The sequence below is a fragment of the Rhipicephalus sanguineus genome, chromosome 6, assembly GCF_013339695.2.
Source record: "Rhipicephalus sanguineus isolate Rsan-2018 chromosome 6, BIME_Rsan_1.4, whole genome shotgun sequence".
In the NCBI taxonomy this organism is placed as follows: domain Eukaryota; kingdom Metazoa; phylum Arthropoda; class Arachnida; order Ixodida; family Ixodidae; genus Rhipicephalus; species Rhipicephalus sanguineus.
In genome coordinates this window covers 62670658-62690152 of record NC_051181.1, presented here as the reverse complement: position 1 = coordinate 62690152, position 19495 = coordinate 62670658, and the positions used below count along the sequence as shown (strand labels likewise).

Genomic DNA, 19495 nt, shown 5'->3' with positions numbered 1-19495 from the left:
GAGGCAGCTGCGTGAATTTTATATCGTTGCAATCTCGACGCAGGTCCTGGATTGACGTTTGCTTTGTTAAACAAGGAAAACAAAGACACACCAAACAGTGTTTCGTATGCGCTTACAGAATAAACATTGCTCGATACCGGACGTATAGGATATAGAGCATCTTTCGACACAAGGCATGTTTCACCTTCTACTGCGTCGCAGATTATGCGAGCCTACCTCGTCGAAATTTCCGTCCAGAAATCACAATAGGCCGCTCCACATCTATGTGTGGAGAATTTCGCTGAACGGATGCACCATTTTATAATGTAAATCAACACTTTAATGAGAACCAATGACAAGAACACACTACGTGTACTTACATTAACAGGCCCGCACTGGAATAGAGCGACAATATGCGCCAGTATTTTATCCAGTGACAGTTGCACATATTGATCAGTGGTCCAAAACATGTACACTTTAACTTCCCCAAGGCGCCTGCGACACGTTTTAAAACTGCATCTCTTTCTTAATAATTTTTATTTTGAGGCCATAAATCCAGCTATGTGGAACTTCTAACGCCACTTCTCAAAAAAATATTCACACTCTGCTACTACACGACGTCGTCCACATACGAAGGTCTCGATTAAAATTGCGTTATCTCCCGAAAATTTTCTCCTCGCCCCGTAATAATAATTAAGTTTTCATTCAAATGAAGGGCTACCCCGTAAGAAATGTTGCAGCGTTGACTGCTTGGCTCCATTCCTTTGCCGCAAATGTGCAAATACGCAATTATTTGTCGAACCAACGCCAAGAAGAAGGTGAAATGAACAGTATTCAATTTCCTGATTGCCAGAAAATACAAACAAGCTTAGTCCAGATTTAAAGAAGAGAGAATGTTAAAGAAAGAAAAAAACATAGCTGTATAAAGCACAGAAGTGGATCGATGATTAAATAAATAAATAAATAAATAAATAAATAAATAAATAAATAAATAAATAAATAAATAGAAAGGATGTAGCCAATGTTCACATACCTCCTTCAAGGGGCGGCTGCATGACGTCATAGTCCTCGGGCACTAGGTCGCTCAACTTCACACGGGGCCTGCAATTGGAAAATTTTTGCGACCTTTGTTTGCGACCTTGAATCATTGTAAATGCAACTTATTTATAATCATGATTTGCATTAAAAGCAATGAAGTGTGTTTCTATAAGCTCCAAAGAAAGTTTTACTTTAGTGCTTCATTAATATCCGCACAAGTAAAGCACAGCGAAGCCAGAAACGAATTATTGTACAGCTTGCTTTCGTGTTTTCTTTTGAGCTTTTAAATGCTTCTTTCTGCTATTAAAATACGCACGTCACCTTCAGAAATCTAACCGCGGCACCACGTTCATAAATCGTCGATTTCGGTCATGCTTGTAACAAATATAGTTTCCTTTCTTTTATTTCTTTCGTTCTTTTTTTTTTTTTGAACATCTGCGGCATGTCGTGACCGTCAAAGAGCGAAAAACCCCGAGCCGGTAAACTTGACTTGCTCCCCGTTGTCAGCTTCCGCACTTGTCTCCTTGTGGAAGTTGGCTTGGCATTTATTATTGTGCTGTGCTGCACGCCTGAGGGCGAATCGGAGAGTCTTAATCCTTATTTCTTTCAGTCAAATTACGGCTGTTAATGCGAAGTCAACATATCCATTCCCCTCGGAGCACCTCTCACAGCCCGGCCCCGCCTCATCTGCCAGTAGCTACGCGGCTCGCCGCTACTGTCAGTTGTCGAGGATGGCGGTTGTGTTTCACACGTCCACAGCGTATGAGCAACGACATGTGATTCATTTTCTGTGGAGCAAGGGACGAAAGCCCATCGCAATCCACAGCCACCATACCGCAGCTAAATGCAGCCCACGTGTGGGGAAAGGTATCTCGCTTTGAGATGTAGGGGGTAGTGGTGTTGCGGCTTCGCAAAAGGACCGTCGAGACTTGCATAGCAATGAGCTTTCGGGGAGGCCGCGTGCGTCGTGACTGGCGACATTTCCCGCGTGGATGCAATGGTGAAAGCGTATCGGCGTGTGCACCTCAAGGACAATTCCCGGGAGCTTGGCATTTTCTGTGGGACTGTTTACGACATTGTTCATGGGTCGTTGGGGTACCAGGAGATTTCATGTCGGTGGGTGCCTAGGCCAAGACGACGGTTCAGTTCACTTTTTAGGGGCGAAGCTCCTTACGCTGTAGCTCAGTCCCTCCGTTGTTGTCGTAGCCACCCCAGCTGCTTCTCGCAATGTTCACTAGATGGCGCTGCGCTGTGACAGTACATGAATTGCTCACTAGATGGCGTGGAGGCGCGCGCTGCGTGTGGGGTTAGTGTGATAGGAGAGCGCCAGATGGCGCGTTAGGAGCGTTGACACGCAGTGGAGAAAAAGAACTAGGAGGCTCACCAGTAAATATACGGCTAGCAGTGCGGGCGATATGGCAACAAGGAGCATTAAGCGGAAGGTCAGAGAGGCGGAGAGGACTTATTGGATGGCAGCGATGGAAAAGAAGCCGGCTCTGAGTAACTACCGAAAGGGAAAAAACGAAATAAGAGGGAAAGGTTTTACGATAATTCAAGGGGAAGCGCTTTACTGTTTGAAGCAAGGTCGGGCTGCCTTAGAACGTGTAGTTATAGAGCGAGATTCAGTAACGAAGAAGAACAATGTACATGCTGCGGGGGAACTAAGGAAACGATGGAACATGTACTGATTGAATGTGGCGATATTCACCAAGGTATACGTGTGGGCACGAGTCTACATGAAGCATTGGGTTTTAGGGACAACAATGGAGAGCTGAACACGTCCGCGATAGAAATAAGGGACGGTTAGAGTATTGGTGGCAGAAAAGCAGAGATAAAGTACAAAAATAATGGGGGAAAAAAATAAGGTCATTGTGCCTTAAGAGGCAGAGAGATAGACCGCGAATTTATAATTTTTTTGGTATAATAACATAGATTTAATCAATGTAAGTAATGTATTAGGCCAGCATGAAACAAGGAAGTTTTTTTTTTCTCTTTTTTTTTCTTTGAGCATGGTGGCAGACATGTCACCGCCCCGTTATAAAGGGGACGCTCACAGCTTCCATCCATGATAGAATAAAAGCAGGACACCGACCATGAAATAAAATGCGGAAAAAGACGTTTCGGCTCCCCTGACGGGGGCCTTGTTCACAATGAAAGCGACGACGCGTGAAGCGATGCTTATGAGGGCTTTAAAATATGACGTAAGCAGCGGCTGTAGATAAGAGGGAGCGTTCCGTCATTTCGGTTCAAAGTATGATCCGTCGTTTGAATCACGATGGATTCTAAATGGTGTCTTGCGGACAGTTTTTTCTCCTTTTCCAAGATCGTGGCGTTATCGAAATCAATGTGGTGGCTCAAGTTTTCAGCGTGCTCGGCCAAGGCATTCGAAGAAACTTTTTTCTTGTTGACGTCATTGGCATGCTGTTTGATCCGCTGTTCAAAATTTCCTGTCTCGCCGATATATACACTGTCACAGTCTTTACTGCATATATCGGCGAGACAGGAAATTTTGAACAGCGGATCAAACAGCATGCCAATGACGTCAACAAGAAAAAAGTTTCTTCGAATGCCTTGGCCGAGCACGCTGAAAACTTGAGCCACCACATTGATTTCGATAACGCCACGATCTTGGAAAAGGAGAAAAAACTGTCCGCAAGACACCATTTAGAATCCATCGTGATTCAAACGACGGATCATACTTTGAACCGAAATGACGGAACGCTCCCTCTTATCTACAGCCGCTGCTTACGTCATATTTTAAAGCCCTCATAAGCATCGCTTCACGCGTCGTCGCTTTCATTGTGAACAAGGCCCCCGTCAGGGGAGCCGAAACGTCTTTTTCCGCATTTTATTTCATGGTCGGTGTCCTGCTTTTATTCTATCATGTTACTTCCCGACCAGACGGGTTTCCGTCAAAACCTCGACTTCAGCTTCCATCCATCCATGCAGGCGCTCGCTCTTGGCGGGCTTCCTCTTTCGACGCTGCGCCATGAACAGCGAAGACAAGGCGGCGGAGCGGAGGGCATTGAAAGCGGCTGCGGCACGCGCTCGCCGACAGGATCCGGCGGTGATAGCCCGCGAAGCCGAAGCTGCACGGAGGCGCCGAGAAACAGATCCCGACGTTCCAGCCCGCGAAGGAGAATTTGCGCGGCGACGCGGAGAAGCGGCGAGGAAACGCGCGTACAGGCGGCTGGATCCCGAGGCTGCGCGAGCGCGGGAAGCTGCTGCCAAGCGCCTCAAGCGAGCTCTGCCCGAAGGCGCAAACGCGCGCTTCAAGCGCGACTTTCTAGACAACGCTTTCGGCCACAGCTGCAATGTCTGCGACAGATCGTGGCTCCGGAGCTTCGCCCACTCATCATTCACTCCGTGGATATGCTGCGATTTTTTTTTTTAATTTTGAACATCAAAATACAGCCAACAGTGATGTTGTGTACAGTGGACAAAAAGCCTCTAAAATGAGCAGGAAAGCGTCCGCTGACCACAGCATTTGACAGAGGGCAGTGCAATAAATGATAAAAAAAAAACTGAAGGACACTTTGTAAATTCCAAAGTGTGCTCGGCGAAAGCGTGCGGCCATGGACAGACTATGCCGTGGTATCAGAGGAATCCACATTCTTGGGGCGCTTCTCCGAACCGCTTGGCGTGGAATCATCACCGGGCCGCCTGGGAGCCATCCGACTAATCCCTTGTCACACGGGTAAGCTTAACCGCTGTTATCCCCAACTGCAGTTAGCGGACGTAACCACAGTTACCGTAAACCAGACAGAGGCGCTGTCACACGTTTGCAGCGCTTCCAAGCGTTCTTTAGTTCATACATGGCTGCGTTCGTGCAACACCGCTATTACACCGCCTTGTACAGGGCTTCACGCTAGATTATGGACGCGTCAGCAGCGTGTTTTGATGCGCGTCTATCAAATAGCGTGAAGCCCTGTTCAATGAACGAACGCAGCCATGTGTCAATCTCGTGAAATGCACACGAGATTTTTGCAGCACGGACAAACTTTTACCTCAGAGCCGGTAATTTATCTCTCCAAATGCGTATCAACGCCTCCGTCGTCGCAACGGTCCAGTTGACGCGCTTTTGGCTCGATATTTCGGTGGTAGCCGAGCTGCTCGCGTTCCACATGGGGGCCGCCATATTGTCAGTTTACGGCGCTAACAGGGGTTGCCTACCTCCGTTTACGAAAACGGTCGTTAGCGGATTAACTGCGGTTAGGGTTGTCATGTGACAAGTTACAACAGCCGTTAGACTTAACGGCCGTCGTACTTAACTGTGGTTAGACTACCCGTGTGACAAGGGTATAACTCGATTGGACGTGGCGGCGGCGTCCAGCGGCACCGCCGATGGACGCCGCCGTCGCGTTGCGCAACGCGCAACTGTTGCTGTGAGCCGCTGTGCCATCAAGTGATTGCTCAGAGAGAACGTGAGAGAGAGGCCACAGCTGGCACCGTGCCAGGGCACGGACGGACGGTCACCGCGAGCATGAGACATTAAAGGCTTTCGTCTTAATACACAAGTAACATAATGCAGTGCAACAGTGCAAAAGACCAGCACAAAAATAACAATGTACAAAAAGAAACCCAATAGTCATATTTTGGCACGTTAGAACGTTTTGACAAAAGCGAAAATGTGCGGAAACGGTTGTTCAACAGTCAGCCGGACAAATTCTCCCACAGGGACTTCTCGAGTTTAGTGCTGCGATGAGACAATTGTCAGAACCGGCGAAGGAACTATGTATAAAAATATTATAAGGTACGTAGAGCAGTACGTGTATTAGTAATTTCCCGTATTCCCATTATTTTGGCCAATAAAAAATAGGGGCAAAGACTTTCTGGTCCGACCTCGTATGATTTGTAGGGGATAGCGTCCCAGCAAATACAAGGAACGCATTCTCATGTGTGCCCTTACGCACTCACCGCAGCTTCTAAGAGAAGCAAGTATACGATTGCTAGCTTTAGCAAGTTCGCAACAAACCACAGCTTTTCCTACTTTTTTTAGTCATATGAAGTCAGACGCATTACTCTAAATTGCTGAGACCCAAAGAAGGTTCAGGTGCGGAAGAGCTTTCCAAGATGGCTGTTGTTCTTTTGCTAGCGTAAAAAAAACGGTTTCAACAACACCATTACGTGTTCAAAGAACTAAATACATGTAATTTAATACTTGTATACAATTATATTTTGGACATTTTTGGTAATTTATACAATCTTCTTTTCATGCTCACCAACGCTCTCTCTGATTTAATCACATTTGTTTGTGACTAATTGCGAGTCACCTGATACTTTCTTGACGGACGAACTCCACGTGCCTGCTCAACATTCATGATGTCACACGTACGGATGAGCACGTCGGTAGGCACACAAATTCAGGTGGTACGTTACTCGTGCCTCACCTCAACACTGCAGGTTGATGAATCGAACTGACACTGCCACAGCTTCACGATGATGGAGACATCGGATATTGAATCCAGGAAATCAGCCATCAGGGGTTTCCCTCAACTTTTCATTGGCCCTTCTAGAACTTTCCCCTATCGATGGCTAAGATGGGGGGGGGGGGGGGTTACAGGTGGGTGGACCCCCTCCTCCTTGCAAGTCCGTTTCCCTCTGGACATCTTTTTGTGGTGTGCATTGATTAGCTAACATCGAGAAATTGAGTGACCCCAGCTTTCTCCGTCAGGTGTTTAAGGATACAGCACGGCTCTTTTCTCTAACGCGCGCACTTCTGGGGAATTTGGAGCGCCGTTGCTGGTGTTTCCACAAGTAAGTGAAGAGACACGGCTGATGAAATTTTCTCAAATTTTATGCTTCGTGAAGGTAAAGATCGTGTGAAATGGTGTGGGGCACTCATTGAGAAGGCCGCGTCATTTAAAACTATAGTTCAATAACCTATAGTAAATTTTGCTATTTGTTTATTTTGTCTAGAGATAGTAAATAGTCTAAATAATTATTCACTAATGAATGAGTAACCTAACATTGATCAGGTAATTTTGACAGTAATCGATTATTTGTTTACGGAGGACACTACAACATCCACTAGTCCCAGTCAGCGTTTTTTTTTTTTGTTCGAGATATATAACAAAAAATTATAAAACGCCTGTGACTGTTCCACTAACATGTTACTTCAAATGAGTGGTTTAATGCTTAACAGGGCTGCAAATAAGGCTAGTTGGTGAGGATTCATTGCGGTCGCAGCGCGACAAACGTCTCTCTACGACCACAATATGAGTGGTTTAACTTTGATGCAGTCGTACCCGCGTTAATTTTTTGAAGTACTCAAGAGAACAGACAAGGTAACGTAAAAGGTGTCTTCACATATATACTGACTACAGATAGCTTGCCACTCTCCTTTGCAGGTCATACAGTGTCCACCTGGATGTGACATCGATTTCTCGTCATCCGAATGCGTCGACCCGACTTCGGTGCCGCTACAGGTCGTCAATTTTTTTTTCCCGCAGCTATAGGACTGTCAGCTCGAAAAAGATTGTCCGCAGAGTCAACAAGGAGCCAGCGGCTTTTCCGCAACCACGAATAGAGACCGCACATAAAGCGCGGTGCTAAATAAATAAACATAAGTGATCAGATGATTGTATTTGAACTCTCAGTATGTAGCACACAGGCCCAAACCCCATTACCAACTCAAACCACATGCTCAAACCACATCACCAAAGTAGTTTGCTTTATTACTTGGGAGCATGCATTGTTTGACCAACGCTTCCTTGGTTTGGCGGAGCAGAGCACGTTTAACAATGTCCGACACGCAGTCAAGCCCGTTTAGATGCGTAGCACGTTTTTCTCAGCGCTATCAGTTCTCCTTTTCGCAAGCCAGAGCGTCACCACGCTCCGTGCGTTTTCACAATGCTGAAGGTCTCTCGTCGGTCTCTTGGGAACACGCTTTCGAGGCGCGGGGCCTAAGCAACCACTTGCGATGCTGTTGATCCCAGTAATCTATATTAGATTGTGCAAAGTGCAAATTCAAACGTAAACAAGTACAGGGCAATTGAAAGCGTAAATAGAAACGATATTTCATAAACATTAACGCTACAGAAACAGACACGGCACGCTTGAGGCAACAAATGTGGACGAAAATGAGCGCGAAGACTCACAACGCCGACAAAAGAGCAATAAAATGGGAAAAACGTGACAACAAAAGGACAGGGCTTTGCTGCTTGAAGCCTAAGATGGCTGCAGGACAAAAATATATTCAAAACAGGAAGAGGCACGCACCTGCTGCATGAAAAATCCGCGTACTACTGAACAGAATATGATGGAGTGTCAGGATATTCGCCCAAGGAGACCCGTAGACGGCATGCATCTTCCAGAGGAAAATGGTTGTGCGCAAACTAGACAAGGACGCAGAAGACAGGGACGAGCGCAGTTGTTGCGTCTAGTTCGTGCACAACCATCTTCCCTTGAAAATATGAACCAACTCGCCCAGCAGAAAATTTTATTTACCTATCTTCCAGGGGCTTGGACGGCAGTACCAACTTTTCAACAGCTCATATACGCGAAAGACGTTTATAATATTGATGGAGAAATATCAGGGATGAGATTGATAGAACAGGAGCCGTTACAGACCCAGGTAGCCGTACATTATAAAAAACAGGAGTTTGTATTAAGATAGAAAAAAAACACGCAGAGGGTGCCTTGTGCGAAAACCTAAGACGACAGGAAAGTCAAAGTCATCTTTTTCTTTTCAGTCGATGTGTCGTTCCTGCGCCGCCACCCTCCGAAAGCTTTCTGCGCCTAGTGTGGTTTCGCATTGCCTCCAGGATCGGAGGCACTTCACCCGGTTTTGCACTGCCTCCGTGATGGGCCCATCGTTGACCAAGCTAAGTTGCATGCGGTGATGTCATCATGTGACGTCACGTGACGCCACTGGCGTCATAGCGACGTCACAAATTTTGGCTGTCTGTGACGTCACGATGACGTCATATGGTGACGTCAGCACATGAGGATTTTAACGCGATAGCGTTAGAGACGTCGTTTCGCAGAAATTCTGCCGTTGGTGTCGTTGACGGCGTCGCTTGTGAGCGAAAAATTGTCCGTGACATAAAATAGAGAAAGATGCAAATAAAATGAACAATAAAAACTTCCGTCCCATTGAGGATTGAACCCGGGCCGTTTGCGTGAAAAGCAGGTGTCCTACCCCAAAGCCATTATGTTACGTGCAACTACTTCGGAAAAAAACACTACATAAATGCCATGTAGTGGAAGGAGTCTCCTTAACGCATTTTGTTCGGCAGGTGTCACGACGAAAATGAGCCCATTCGGCGATTTGTAGGCGCACTGGCGAGGCCATCAAACTACGTTTCTCGCGCGACGCCATGCTTCAAGAAAACCTGGATAATGCACCCATCGTCGCCAAAAACACACACAAACTTTCAAACAGCTCCAAAATGGACAACTATGTCCATCTAGCGGAAAACATATCAAGCCAACGCCTCCTTTCTAGAGGAGGCGTTAATGAAGCAAACAGCAAAAATTAGATAATGTGCTGCGATCTGTGAGGCATTGTGAGAAATATGTCTCAAATATGTCTTGACTCTAGCACAGGGAAGTGCTTTAGATCTAAATCCTGTACCATTACTATAGATACAATAATACAACACACAATAATAAGTATGCACTTAGTGGTTGAAGTGCGCGCTAGGGGCCGGATTTCGCTATCGCGTTCAACTCTTAAAGGCGTTTTCGCACTTGTTCATAAGATCAGACGCACTCAGTTTTCGCACTTGTTCACAAGATCAGACGACAGCGTAATTGCGGCAACTTTTATGACGTCGAGAGTAGAAATTTGATCTCCTGGCCACACCGCAAGGCCCCCGCCGAGCAGGGCAAAAAGTCCGTTATGAGGTCAGTCAATTTGCCACTCACATTGAAGAGGCCACAACAAAGATATCTCTGTGGTCTGTATCCCCTTTACGTCCGCATCTTGTGCGACGTTTTTGCGTATAGTGAATCACCACCAACCCTCTCGATAAGCTTTCTTGTGTTACAAACGATCTAATGTGCGTACAAATTACGAAGCAACAAGCCTTCGTTTAGTTCCAGGATCCTACACCTTAGGATACATCCATTACGTGTGCTCGCAGCATTACTGTTGCAAGTAGCTTCCGAGCCGAGAAAATATGTAGTAACTTAAGCGACTCATTGAGATACTTATTTCTCGTAGAAAAAATATAGCAGCTTGTATTAATTAAGTCGTGCAAGGCTAGATCACAGCAGAGCAGCTGTGCACGCTTCGGCTTCTCTTGTTAACAATCTGTACAGAATGATTGGGCGGTCATTGAGCCCGTGCCACGGCAAACCTCGACCATAACAGCTCTGCTGTAATATCCGTTTAAAAGGGTCATTTTTACCGATGCAAATTCAAACTAGCGAATTGTTATCTACAATCCACATTTTTTTCGAAACCACGAAGCTAGCAGGCACGCGTATCAGATTTACATAAAACTTGCTTTATTTTTGAAACAGAAACTCAGATTATAAGTGCCAAAACCAAGACACGAGTTTGAAGAGCGCCCTAGTGATGGATTCCTGATTAACACTGAGCAGGTAAGCTTCTTTCAATATGGACCTAATTATAAGTACGCGGCCATTTTCCCATTACGCGCCTCCATCGAAATGTCGCCGCCAGGATTGGGAATCGAGCCCTCGCCCTCGTTCTTAGAAGCGCAACACCATACCACCAGAACACCACGACGACTAATTCGCTTTATCCTAGTTTATCTTTGCACGAACCTTTACGCCGGTCGCCTTGCTGGCGGCAATTCGAGACCTTGCCCTGACGTCACCTCAGTGGGTCATTGCCACGTCCGGGCGGCGCTCCGTTCAAAAAAAAAAAAAAAAGACTGCCTGCCTGCGAATACTCTCACCACTTAGGCGGCACTGAGACCTTGCTGCACGCACAAAAGAAGAAGCGCCAAGAGAACCGGCAGTCGTAGGCGGTGCGACTTGGTAAACAAGGATAACGAATCGCCTTGGAATCTCGGCCGCCACGAGGGGACACTGTTTTGAAAGACTCTTCCCCTGAGGCGCTCGATCTGTGCCAACTGTTTTCTCACAGAGCATTGTTCGCATTGCGTGGGAAAGAGCTAGAGCTCTAAATGCACACCTCCTGCAAAGCGTTTTCCGCATAGCACCGGTTTTAGAGCATGCCGCCTAAGAAACGTGATAGTCCGTCTTGTGCCTGAAACGTGTCCGAGTAGGCTAAGCAGATTCTGTTGTTCTCCAAAGCAACACTTGTCATCGATCTTGCGAACCCAATCTGTCCTTAATGGAGTACTAGGTGTATTTTCAGTTCATGAAAGTTTGTAAACAATGACGTGAAGTGGCATTTGGGACACCAAAGCGTCGGACACGTGGTGCTAAAAAAAAAAGTATCTCATGCGAGTACTCCTTGTTTGGTAACAAAAGAAGCACTAATGTGTGCTAAACTGTCCCCAGAGCGAAGGTAGAATGAGATACACTGAAACATCACTAAGACATGTTTGAAGAATACTTCCGGTTAATCCATTCTGCTCATTGTGCTTGATTTCTTTTTTTTTAAAACAGATTCGATCAATGTTGCTCATTTGCTGGGGCCGTCTTCTTCATAAACAAAAGATAAAGCACTAGGACCAGAAAAAGAAGAGTATTTGTATCACCTAAAAAAAAAAAAAGAAATTCGGCTTGCAACCCTTCGTGAACAGCTGCGCTTTATTTTAGCCTCATGTAACCTCAATTCATCCTGATGTTCAAGCAAGCTCTTTTTCTAACGACAAGCAACTTTTAGGCCGCAGACGTTGCGGAAACAAACAAATCAACTCAGTGGGTCTAAGGGTCATTCGCCTAAGACGACGCGAAGGCAAAATCTATCCAATTATTGAGCTAACATAACATAGTAGGAACACAGCTTATCTTGGGGGCAGATTATGCTGCGGCAAAGATACGGGATCGGGATCTAATTCGCGGGCGCTACTGGACCTTTCTTTCTCTATCTCTCTTTTTCTTCTCCGATAAGCGCATATTGAGCTAAGCGATCTGAGAAAGAAAGAACAATTTATGCTAATGTCGAAAGAGCACCATAATCAATAAACAAGCCTAACACGGGCCTAAAATAGAAAGTTGTGTCACCAAGACAGTACCTAACTTGTAGCGCTTATAAAAAAATTTCCGCAAAAAATCTTGACGTCTTGCATAAACACCGGTTACTTATATTTTCCTACATACATTAAAATAATAATATCTGGGGTTTAACGTCCCGAAACCACGATATGACTATGAGAGACGCCGTAGTGGAGGGCTCCGGAAATTTCGACCACTACATACATACAAAGAGCGACACATATTGAAGAAATCATTACAACAGCACTAAGAGTCCCCGGACGTTGTTCACAAGCTACAGAAGCGCACTTTAGGTTTAATAAGGCGAGAGCCTTTGGTGCCTCATGAAACGCGAAAATTGGCCGCCGGCGTCGGGGACGAGTGACGCAAAAAATAACTACGTGATTATGTCACCATATATGACGCCATAATGACGTCAAAGATCACCGAAATTTATGACGTCACAATGACGTTATTGTTCCGTCAGGTGACATCACGATGACGTCATTGCATGTCATCGTAGCTTAGTCAAAGGTGGGCCGATCACGGAGGCAGTGCCAAATCAGGTGAGTGCCAGCGATCTCGGAGGCTCTGCAAAACAACGTTAGGTGCAGACAGTTTTCGCAGGGTGGCGAGGCAGGGTCAATGCATCGATTGAGAAGAAAAAGAAGATGGCTTTCGCCTTCGAGCTGTCTTAGGCGAATGCATAAGGGACGCTGTGAATTTTTATTTCTACTGTGTATGCTCGTGCAAAAAGTGCTCTCTACTAATACCATTGACTGCGCGCAATGACACGTGAAACCGTCCAAAGATTGCGCCATGGCGACAATGCAGCCTTTTGAAAATTCAAAATTTCTGCTCGCATTGAACAGCCCCGCTCCACGCACGGTACGTACTTCCCGCGAACAGCGAGAACATACAATGCGTGTGTGTTCGTGAAAGAATGTCGCAGGAAAACCTACCTTTTAACTTGCTTCTTCCCATTACCGGCTCTCTATTAAAAGTTACTTCGCGTGCAACCGACTCCGACACACACAGGGCCCGAGACATTCCGAGCGCGGTTGATCATTTCAAGCGCGTGTGCATAAAGATGTAACCTTTCATTTTCATTATTTGGAAATCAAGTTTTTTCCACGTTTAGCACACGCATACTGAACATGAAATCAGACCGGTTTCCCATTAGCAACGGTCCCAAAGCCGAAACAATATTCGCGTCCTCCTTCTTTCTTGCTTTCAATCACAGACGTGGTCGTGTGATTCTTACACGTGCAATTGGATTGATTACACAACTGCAAACTTGTGGTTTCTTTATATTATTTATGGGTACGATATCAGTAGGTGTAGGCGCACAACTAAGAACCCGGCTACTATTTGGCTATTCACTAGGCGAAACATACAAGACAAGGGTAATTTCCGTGACTCAGAAGTGTGTGATTCCTGAAATTATAAAAATAACTCTCACACACAACTCGTAGAGGAGGGTATAAGAGGCAGAGAATAATAATTCTTTCACACAGCACTATAAGACGGCAACTACTTTATAGGCCACCGTTACATTGAAAACACGGGCTGAAAACAGGTTGCTCGGAACACACACGCAGGCAGGGGTGGATGTGCCCCAATCATCGTATGCGTGCACTTACAAAGGAAGCTAACGTAGTTTGTTCTACTTCCTCGTACATATCTTATATCTCTTATACCCACAGAGTGGAGGACCCGGATGGATGCCGCTGAATGAATGCATTGATGAAGTTTCAGTTATTTGTACTGGAGAACTTATGCTTGCTTCTTGAAGCATTTACTCTGGGAGGTGTGACTATATGGATAAATCAATTTAACTTAAATTAACGAAGGATAATCGCAATCCAGGAAGGAAATCAAGCAGGTAACTAATGTTGAATCAATAACAAGTAGCAAACCCCGCCGTTCTTTTTTTTTGTTTTGTTTTGTTTTCTTCCTTTTTGAGTTTGCCCTGACAGGTTTTCCTTGAGTTATATATAATCAATTCAATGATTACCTATGCTTGGAGAGAGATAAACATTTTAATGAAAAGCTGGACATGTTTGCCTGGCTGTTTGCCTAACATGCTACTCCAGGTTCTCGGTGACGACTATGATATATACAGTGATAAACGCATGACACGTACTGCCACACAAGTGTACCTATGCTTAGTAGTTGCTGGCAAGCAGCGGAAAAATTTGAAATAACATATATAGAAGCAAAAAGCGTCGTATTACGATCTCACTGATTAGCTGAGTGACCTTGTCGTTGCAGCTTTCCCCAGACACATAAATGAAAAGAATGAATGGTCACGGGGAGAGACCAACGAACAAAGCCTGTCTCACAAGCGCACTTTCTTTTTTTGCATAAAATAGTTCTGTTCTGCAGAAGATAGCGCAACATGAACGGTAAAACGTGCACACAGTTCGCAAAAAATAACGCTGAATTCGATGACGTCGGCAGGTCCGAATCTCATAACAAAGATCAGCCCTCGATTTTCCTCAGAACAGGGGTGGAAGCGGGCTTGAGTGTTTTGGAGCAGCTCATGGAGCAAGCATAATGCTGTTTTTGAGCAGCTTTCGAGCACCAAAATGTTAGTTTTGGAGCAATGCAAGTTAGTTTTGGAGCAGAATTGTAGGCTCAAACATCATTGTTGTTGAATTTTGTTTATTTCTGGTAAACACTAGAAATTCCAGCCATTTTAGAGAACATTCAATACTGATGAACCAACCACACTTAACACAAATTATATATATATATATATATAATATATATATATATATATATATATATATATATATATATATATATTGTTAAGACGTTTATTGACGGCGAGATTGACGGCGACGATGCACAACGACAGAGCGCAGACTCGCAGACTCTCAAGAGCACGAGCACGAGAGGCGCGCTCTCCGAGGATAGGCGAAGAGGGTGACCCACTAGGAGGCGCTTGAGAGGACGACCCATTAGAGCGTTCCAATGCTTCTCTACAATTACTCCGGGTACGAAAAGCGAGCCGCCTGGCGACCTAACAGCTGGTCACTATGAGCGGGTCATGGTAGGGCTTGAGGCGCTCCACGTTGACAATGTCGCGCCCTCGACGGCGCATGGCGGAAGATGGTTCAATAGGTTCAATCAGGTAGTTGACCGGGGATGTGCGTTCGACGACACGGTAGGGGCCTTCGTATTTTGGTAGTAGTTTGGAAGAGAGGCCAGTTGCAGTGGTAGGAACCGAGAGCCATACGAGCGCTCCAGGGAGGAACGTGGGTGCAGAAGTGTTGGTGGCACTGCGAATGCTCTTCTGCCGCTCTTGGTCCTGCGTAGTGAAGGTCCTGGCTAGCTCGCGACACTCCTCAGCAAGTCTGGCTGTGGCAGAAATAGGCGCACACTCCGATCGATCCGGCGTGTATGGAAGGATTGTGTCGATTGTGTGCGACGGGTGCCTGCCGTACAATAAGAAAAAGGGTGAGAAACCAGTGGTGCTTTGAGGGGCGGTATTGTAGGCGTAGGTGACGAAAGGCAGAATCGAATCCCAATTTGTGTGATCGGCGGCGACGTACATCGATAGCATGTCGCCGAGCGTGCGGTTAAAGCGTTCGGTGAGGCCATTCGTCTGCGGGTGGTAAGCAGTAGTTTTGCGGTGAACAACGTTGCACTCTTTGAGGATGGCTTCGACGACTTCCGACAGGAAGACACGTCCTCGATCGCTGAGCAGCTCCTGGGGTGGACCGTGGCGAAGCATGAACCGGTGGAGCAGAAAGGAGGCTACATCGCGCGCAGTAGCCGCGGGGAGGGCGGCAGTTTCGGCGTATCGCGTAAGGTGGTCTACAGCGACGATGGCCCAGCGGTTACCAGCCGACGTCAGAGGAAGTGGCCCATACAAATCGATGCCAACGCGCCCAAACGGCCGGTCAGATGGCGAGAGGAGCGCAACGGTGTCGGAAAGACTTGCGCAGTAGACTGACACCGCCGTTGACGAGTTTGCAGGCACCGTGGTGTCGTCTTTGACATGTACCTTGCCCGCAGCCGATGGATTGTCTGCCGGCGTCCAATCAGGGAACGGTGAGAGCTCTATTTCGGCTGGTGCGCAATGAATGACGGCGTCGTGGAGGGAGAGAAAATCCCATCCTAGGATGACGTCGTGAGAGCAGGCTGGAATTATGATCAATTCGACGGCGTACAGAGCATCCTGAATAATGACGCGGGCGGTGCACACCGCTGTAGGGTGAATACTTTGGGCGCTGGCTGTACGGAGGGAGAGACCGGAAAGTGGCGTCGTCACTTTTCGCAGTAATCGGCTAAGTTTGGCGTCCATGACGGATACGGCGGCTCCAGTGTCGATAAGGGCAGATGCGCGAACACCGTCCACAAACACGTCTATCACGTTCGATGGGCTTCGCTGAGGGCTTTCGCAGTTTCGATAGCGTCGCAGCCCTTGCCTCGTGGACTGCGACGACTAGTTTTCCTGGTCACGTGAGACCGGGCGTGGCCGCATGGGCGACAGTGAGCGACGTCGTGGAGACGGTGACCGGCGGGTAGATGTTGCGGCGCGGGACGTCGGTGACATAGGTGGCGCTTGGTCATAATAAGGTCGGCTTGATTGGCTGGGGAGGGCTGATGCGACCCGAGGCGGCTCCATGCGATTGCAGTAGCGTGCGACGTGACCGGCGCAACCGCACGCGAAACATATGGGGCGGTTGTCGGAAGTGCGCCAGCGGTTCGCGGGTCCCATCCATGTCGCAGAACGGGACGGACGAGACGGCTGCTGATATGAGGGCATTGTGGGCAGGAGTCGGGGTCTGGGGACGACGTCGACGTACGTAGGAGGCACAGCCGCGTCGAAGGCCTGGGGTCCGACGACGGCTTCGGCGTAAGTTCGCGGTGCAGCCACAGGAATCGCTGGGGGCGGCCTGGCTACAGCTGGCGCGTAGCTTAGTGGCGCATGCACTGGAGGCGGTTGGTGGTATTCAGGAATGACCTCTGCGATTTCCTGCTGAATCGCTCGGCGGAGAGGAGGCAGGAGGGTAGTGGGCGGCTGGTCAACACGCTGCGGTGGAGCGAAAGCCAGTAGAGAGATCTGGCGGGCAATTTCCTCACGCACGAACGACTTGATTTCGGCGAGCAAGGTGGAATGGTCGGAAATGGCCGACAAGCCCGCGAGATCAGCATCGCGTGATGGCGGTCGACGGGTCATCAAGCGCTGCCGGCGCAGCTCCTCGTAACTTTGGCACAGCGTGATGACCTCTGCCACTGTGCGAGGGTTTTTGGCCAGCAGCATGGTGAAGGCATCGTCGTCGATGTCTTTCATAACATTCCTGATTCTCTCGGACTCCGGCATGCTCCCGTCGGCTTTTTTGCACAAGTCAAGGATGTCTTCAATGTAGCTCGTGAACGATTCAGCGGCCTGCTGTGCCCGTTCACGCAACCGCTGTTCGGCTTGCAGCTTACGGACGGCAGGGCGGCCAAACACGTCGATGATGGCGGTCTTGAAATCGGACCACGTCGGGAAATCGGATGCATGGTTGTTGTACCACATGCCGGCCACACCCGCGAGGTAGAAAACCAAGTTGCTCAGCTTGCCTGCTTCGTCCCATTTATTTGGGACACTCACCCGTTCGTAAATCGTGAGCCAGTCCTCCACGTCGGTGCCATCCGCGCCGGTGAAGACAGGAGGGTCACGGATGCGGGGGACACCGGGAGAAGCCGTCGGAGCAGGAGGCGGCGTTTGCTGAGCGGCGTCTTGCGGCATGGTAGATGGCACGGTACGGGATCGAAGTTCCAGGGGCATCGAATGGAGACCGAAGTTGTGGTGACGGTACAGCACTCTCCACCACTTTGTTAAGACGTTTATTGACGGCGAGATTGACGGCGACGATGCACAACGACAGAGCGCAGACTCGCAGACTCTCACGAGCACGAGCACGAGAGGCGCGCTCTCCGAGGATAGGCGAAGAGGGTGACCAGAGCGTTCCAATGCTTCTCTACAATATATATATATATATATATATATATATATATATATATATATATATATATATATATACGGGTACGTGTTATCATTAAAACATGACAGCTGCGATAGATCAGTGACTCAGGAAAACGAGATAAGCGATGTTTTGAATAGCTACACTTGACTAGATTGACAAATGAAAACCGTTCATGGTAATGAACGTTTTTCACCAGCGGCGTTTTCGCGCCGCGTTTGCCGGGTTGCTATATTTTCGTCAAAAGCCTATGCCGGCTTCAAATTGTTCCTTCGAATGATCTTGATGATGATGATGATGATGATGATGATGATGATGTCTGTGGTCTTCGCCTTTATACCGGGAGGGCACCTTAAAATGCGCGGAGGTCAGCGCCATCTGGAGGCACTGGAAGAAACCAAGGAAACACGCGTCTGCACCTTAAACTCCGCTTGTCGGACGAGCGAGCGACGCGCCGCGCTAGGTGTTTTCGAGTAGGAAGACGCGGCGGCGCGATTTTCAGATGGCGTTCGTCAAAATGACGCGCGCGACCCTCCTACCACGCGTGAGTCGCGGATGAAATCATGCCATTCGGGACGCAACAGCGCGATTTCGCGAAGGCGTTCGTCAAAAAACACGCGCGTCCCTCCAAACGCGCGTAAATCGCACCAAAAACTGCGCCATGCGGTTCCATCTTTTCTCTTCAAGTTCCCTTCCAAGATTTGTCAATTATTGGTGTCGGTTATATGCCCGCAAATATGGTACATGAGGTGCGATGACACTAGATGTCGCAAGCATACAATTTGTATCGCGCGGTTCTGTTTTCGTGCTACCTCACATTCGTCTGAGTAATAAGCATTCCAAGTGTCTAGTTATTTTTAGGGGCGAAGCTCCTTATAGCGGCACCCGTTCGTCCCTGTCGTAGTAGTGTGTAACCAGTCTTAAAAACGGAGGGGGCGTGCACACATGAAGGCTCCCTAAAGACAATGCGCTGCGACAGTACGTGATGTGTATCGCCCTCTCCTCTCCTAGGCTTCCCCCTCTTTCTCCTCTCCTGCGGTCCCCCCTCCGCCCCCTATCTTGCCTCGCGGCGCAGCGGCGCCGACGCAGGCAGCGTCGCGGCAGCGTCTTGATTGAAAAAACCGACCGCTCGCGCTGCACAACCGTTCACTGACCACCCCGTATATATAGGCACTGGATTTTGACCTCCAAGATAGTGCGTGTGTGCGATTTCTCGTGTGCGTGATTAAACAATGAAAATTCACAGCGCACATGTAAAATTAAAGTGAGCTGCAAGTCGTCATAACTCTCATCGAACCTTTAGTATAAACGCGCCTGATCTCACGTCGGTGATGATGTACTGGGCAGAATTCACGGAAGATTCACGGTTTACCGATGAACCTCCGCAGCTTCGCCCACTCATCATCATTCAC

General features: G+C 47.8%; 1 protein-coding gene across 1 annotated transcript in view; it reads right to left on the bottom strand.

Annotated features, from left to right (window-relative positions):
- Positions 1-19495, bottom strand: part of LOC119395832 (glycine receptor subunit alpha-2) — a 71008-nt gene that overhangs the window by 20196 nt on the left and 31317 nt on the right. The window contains exon 2 of the mRNA XM_037662842.2: positions 1013-1080. Within this exon, the coding sequence (XP_037518770.1) occupies positions 1013-1080 (68 nt within the window). The remainder of the gene's footprint in view (positions 1-1012; positions 1081-19495) is intronic.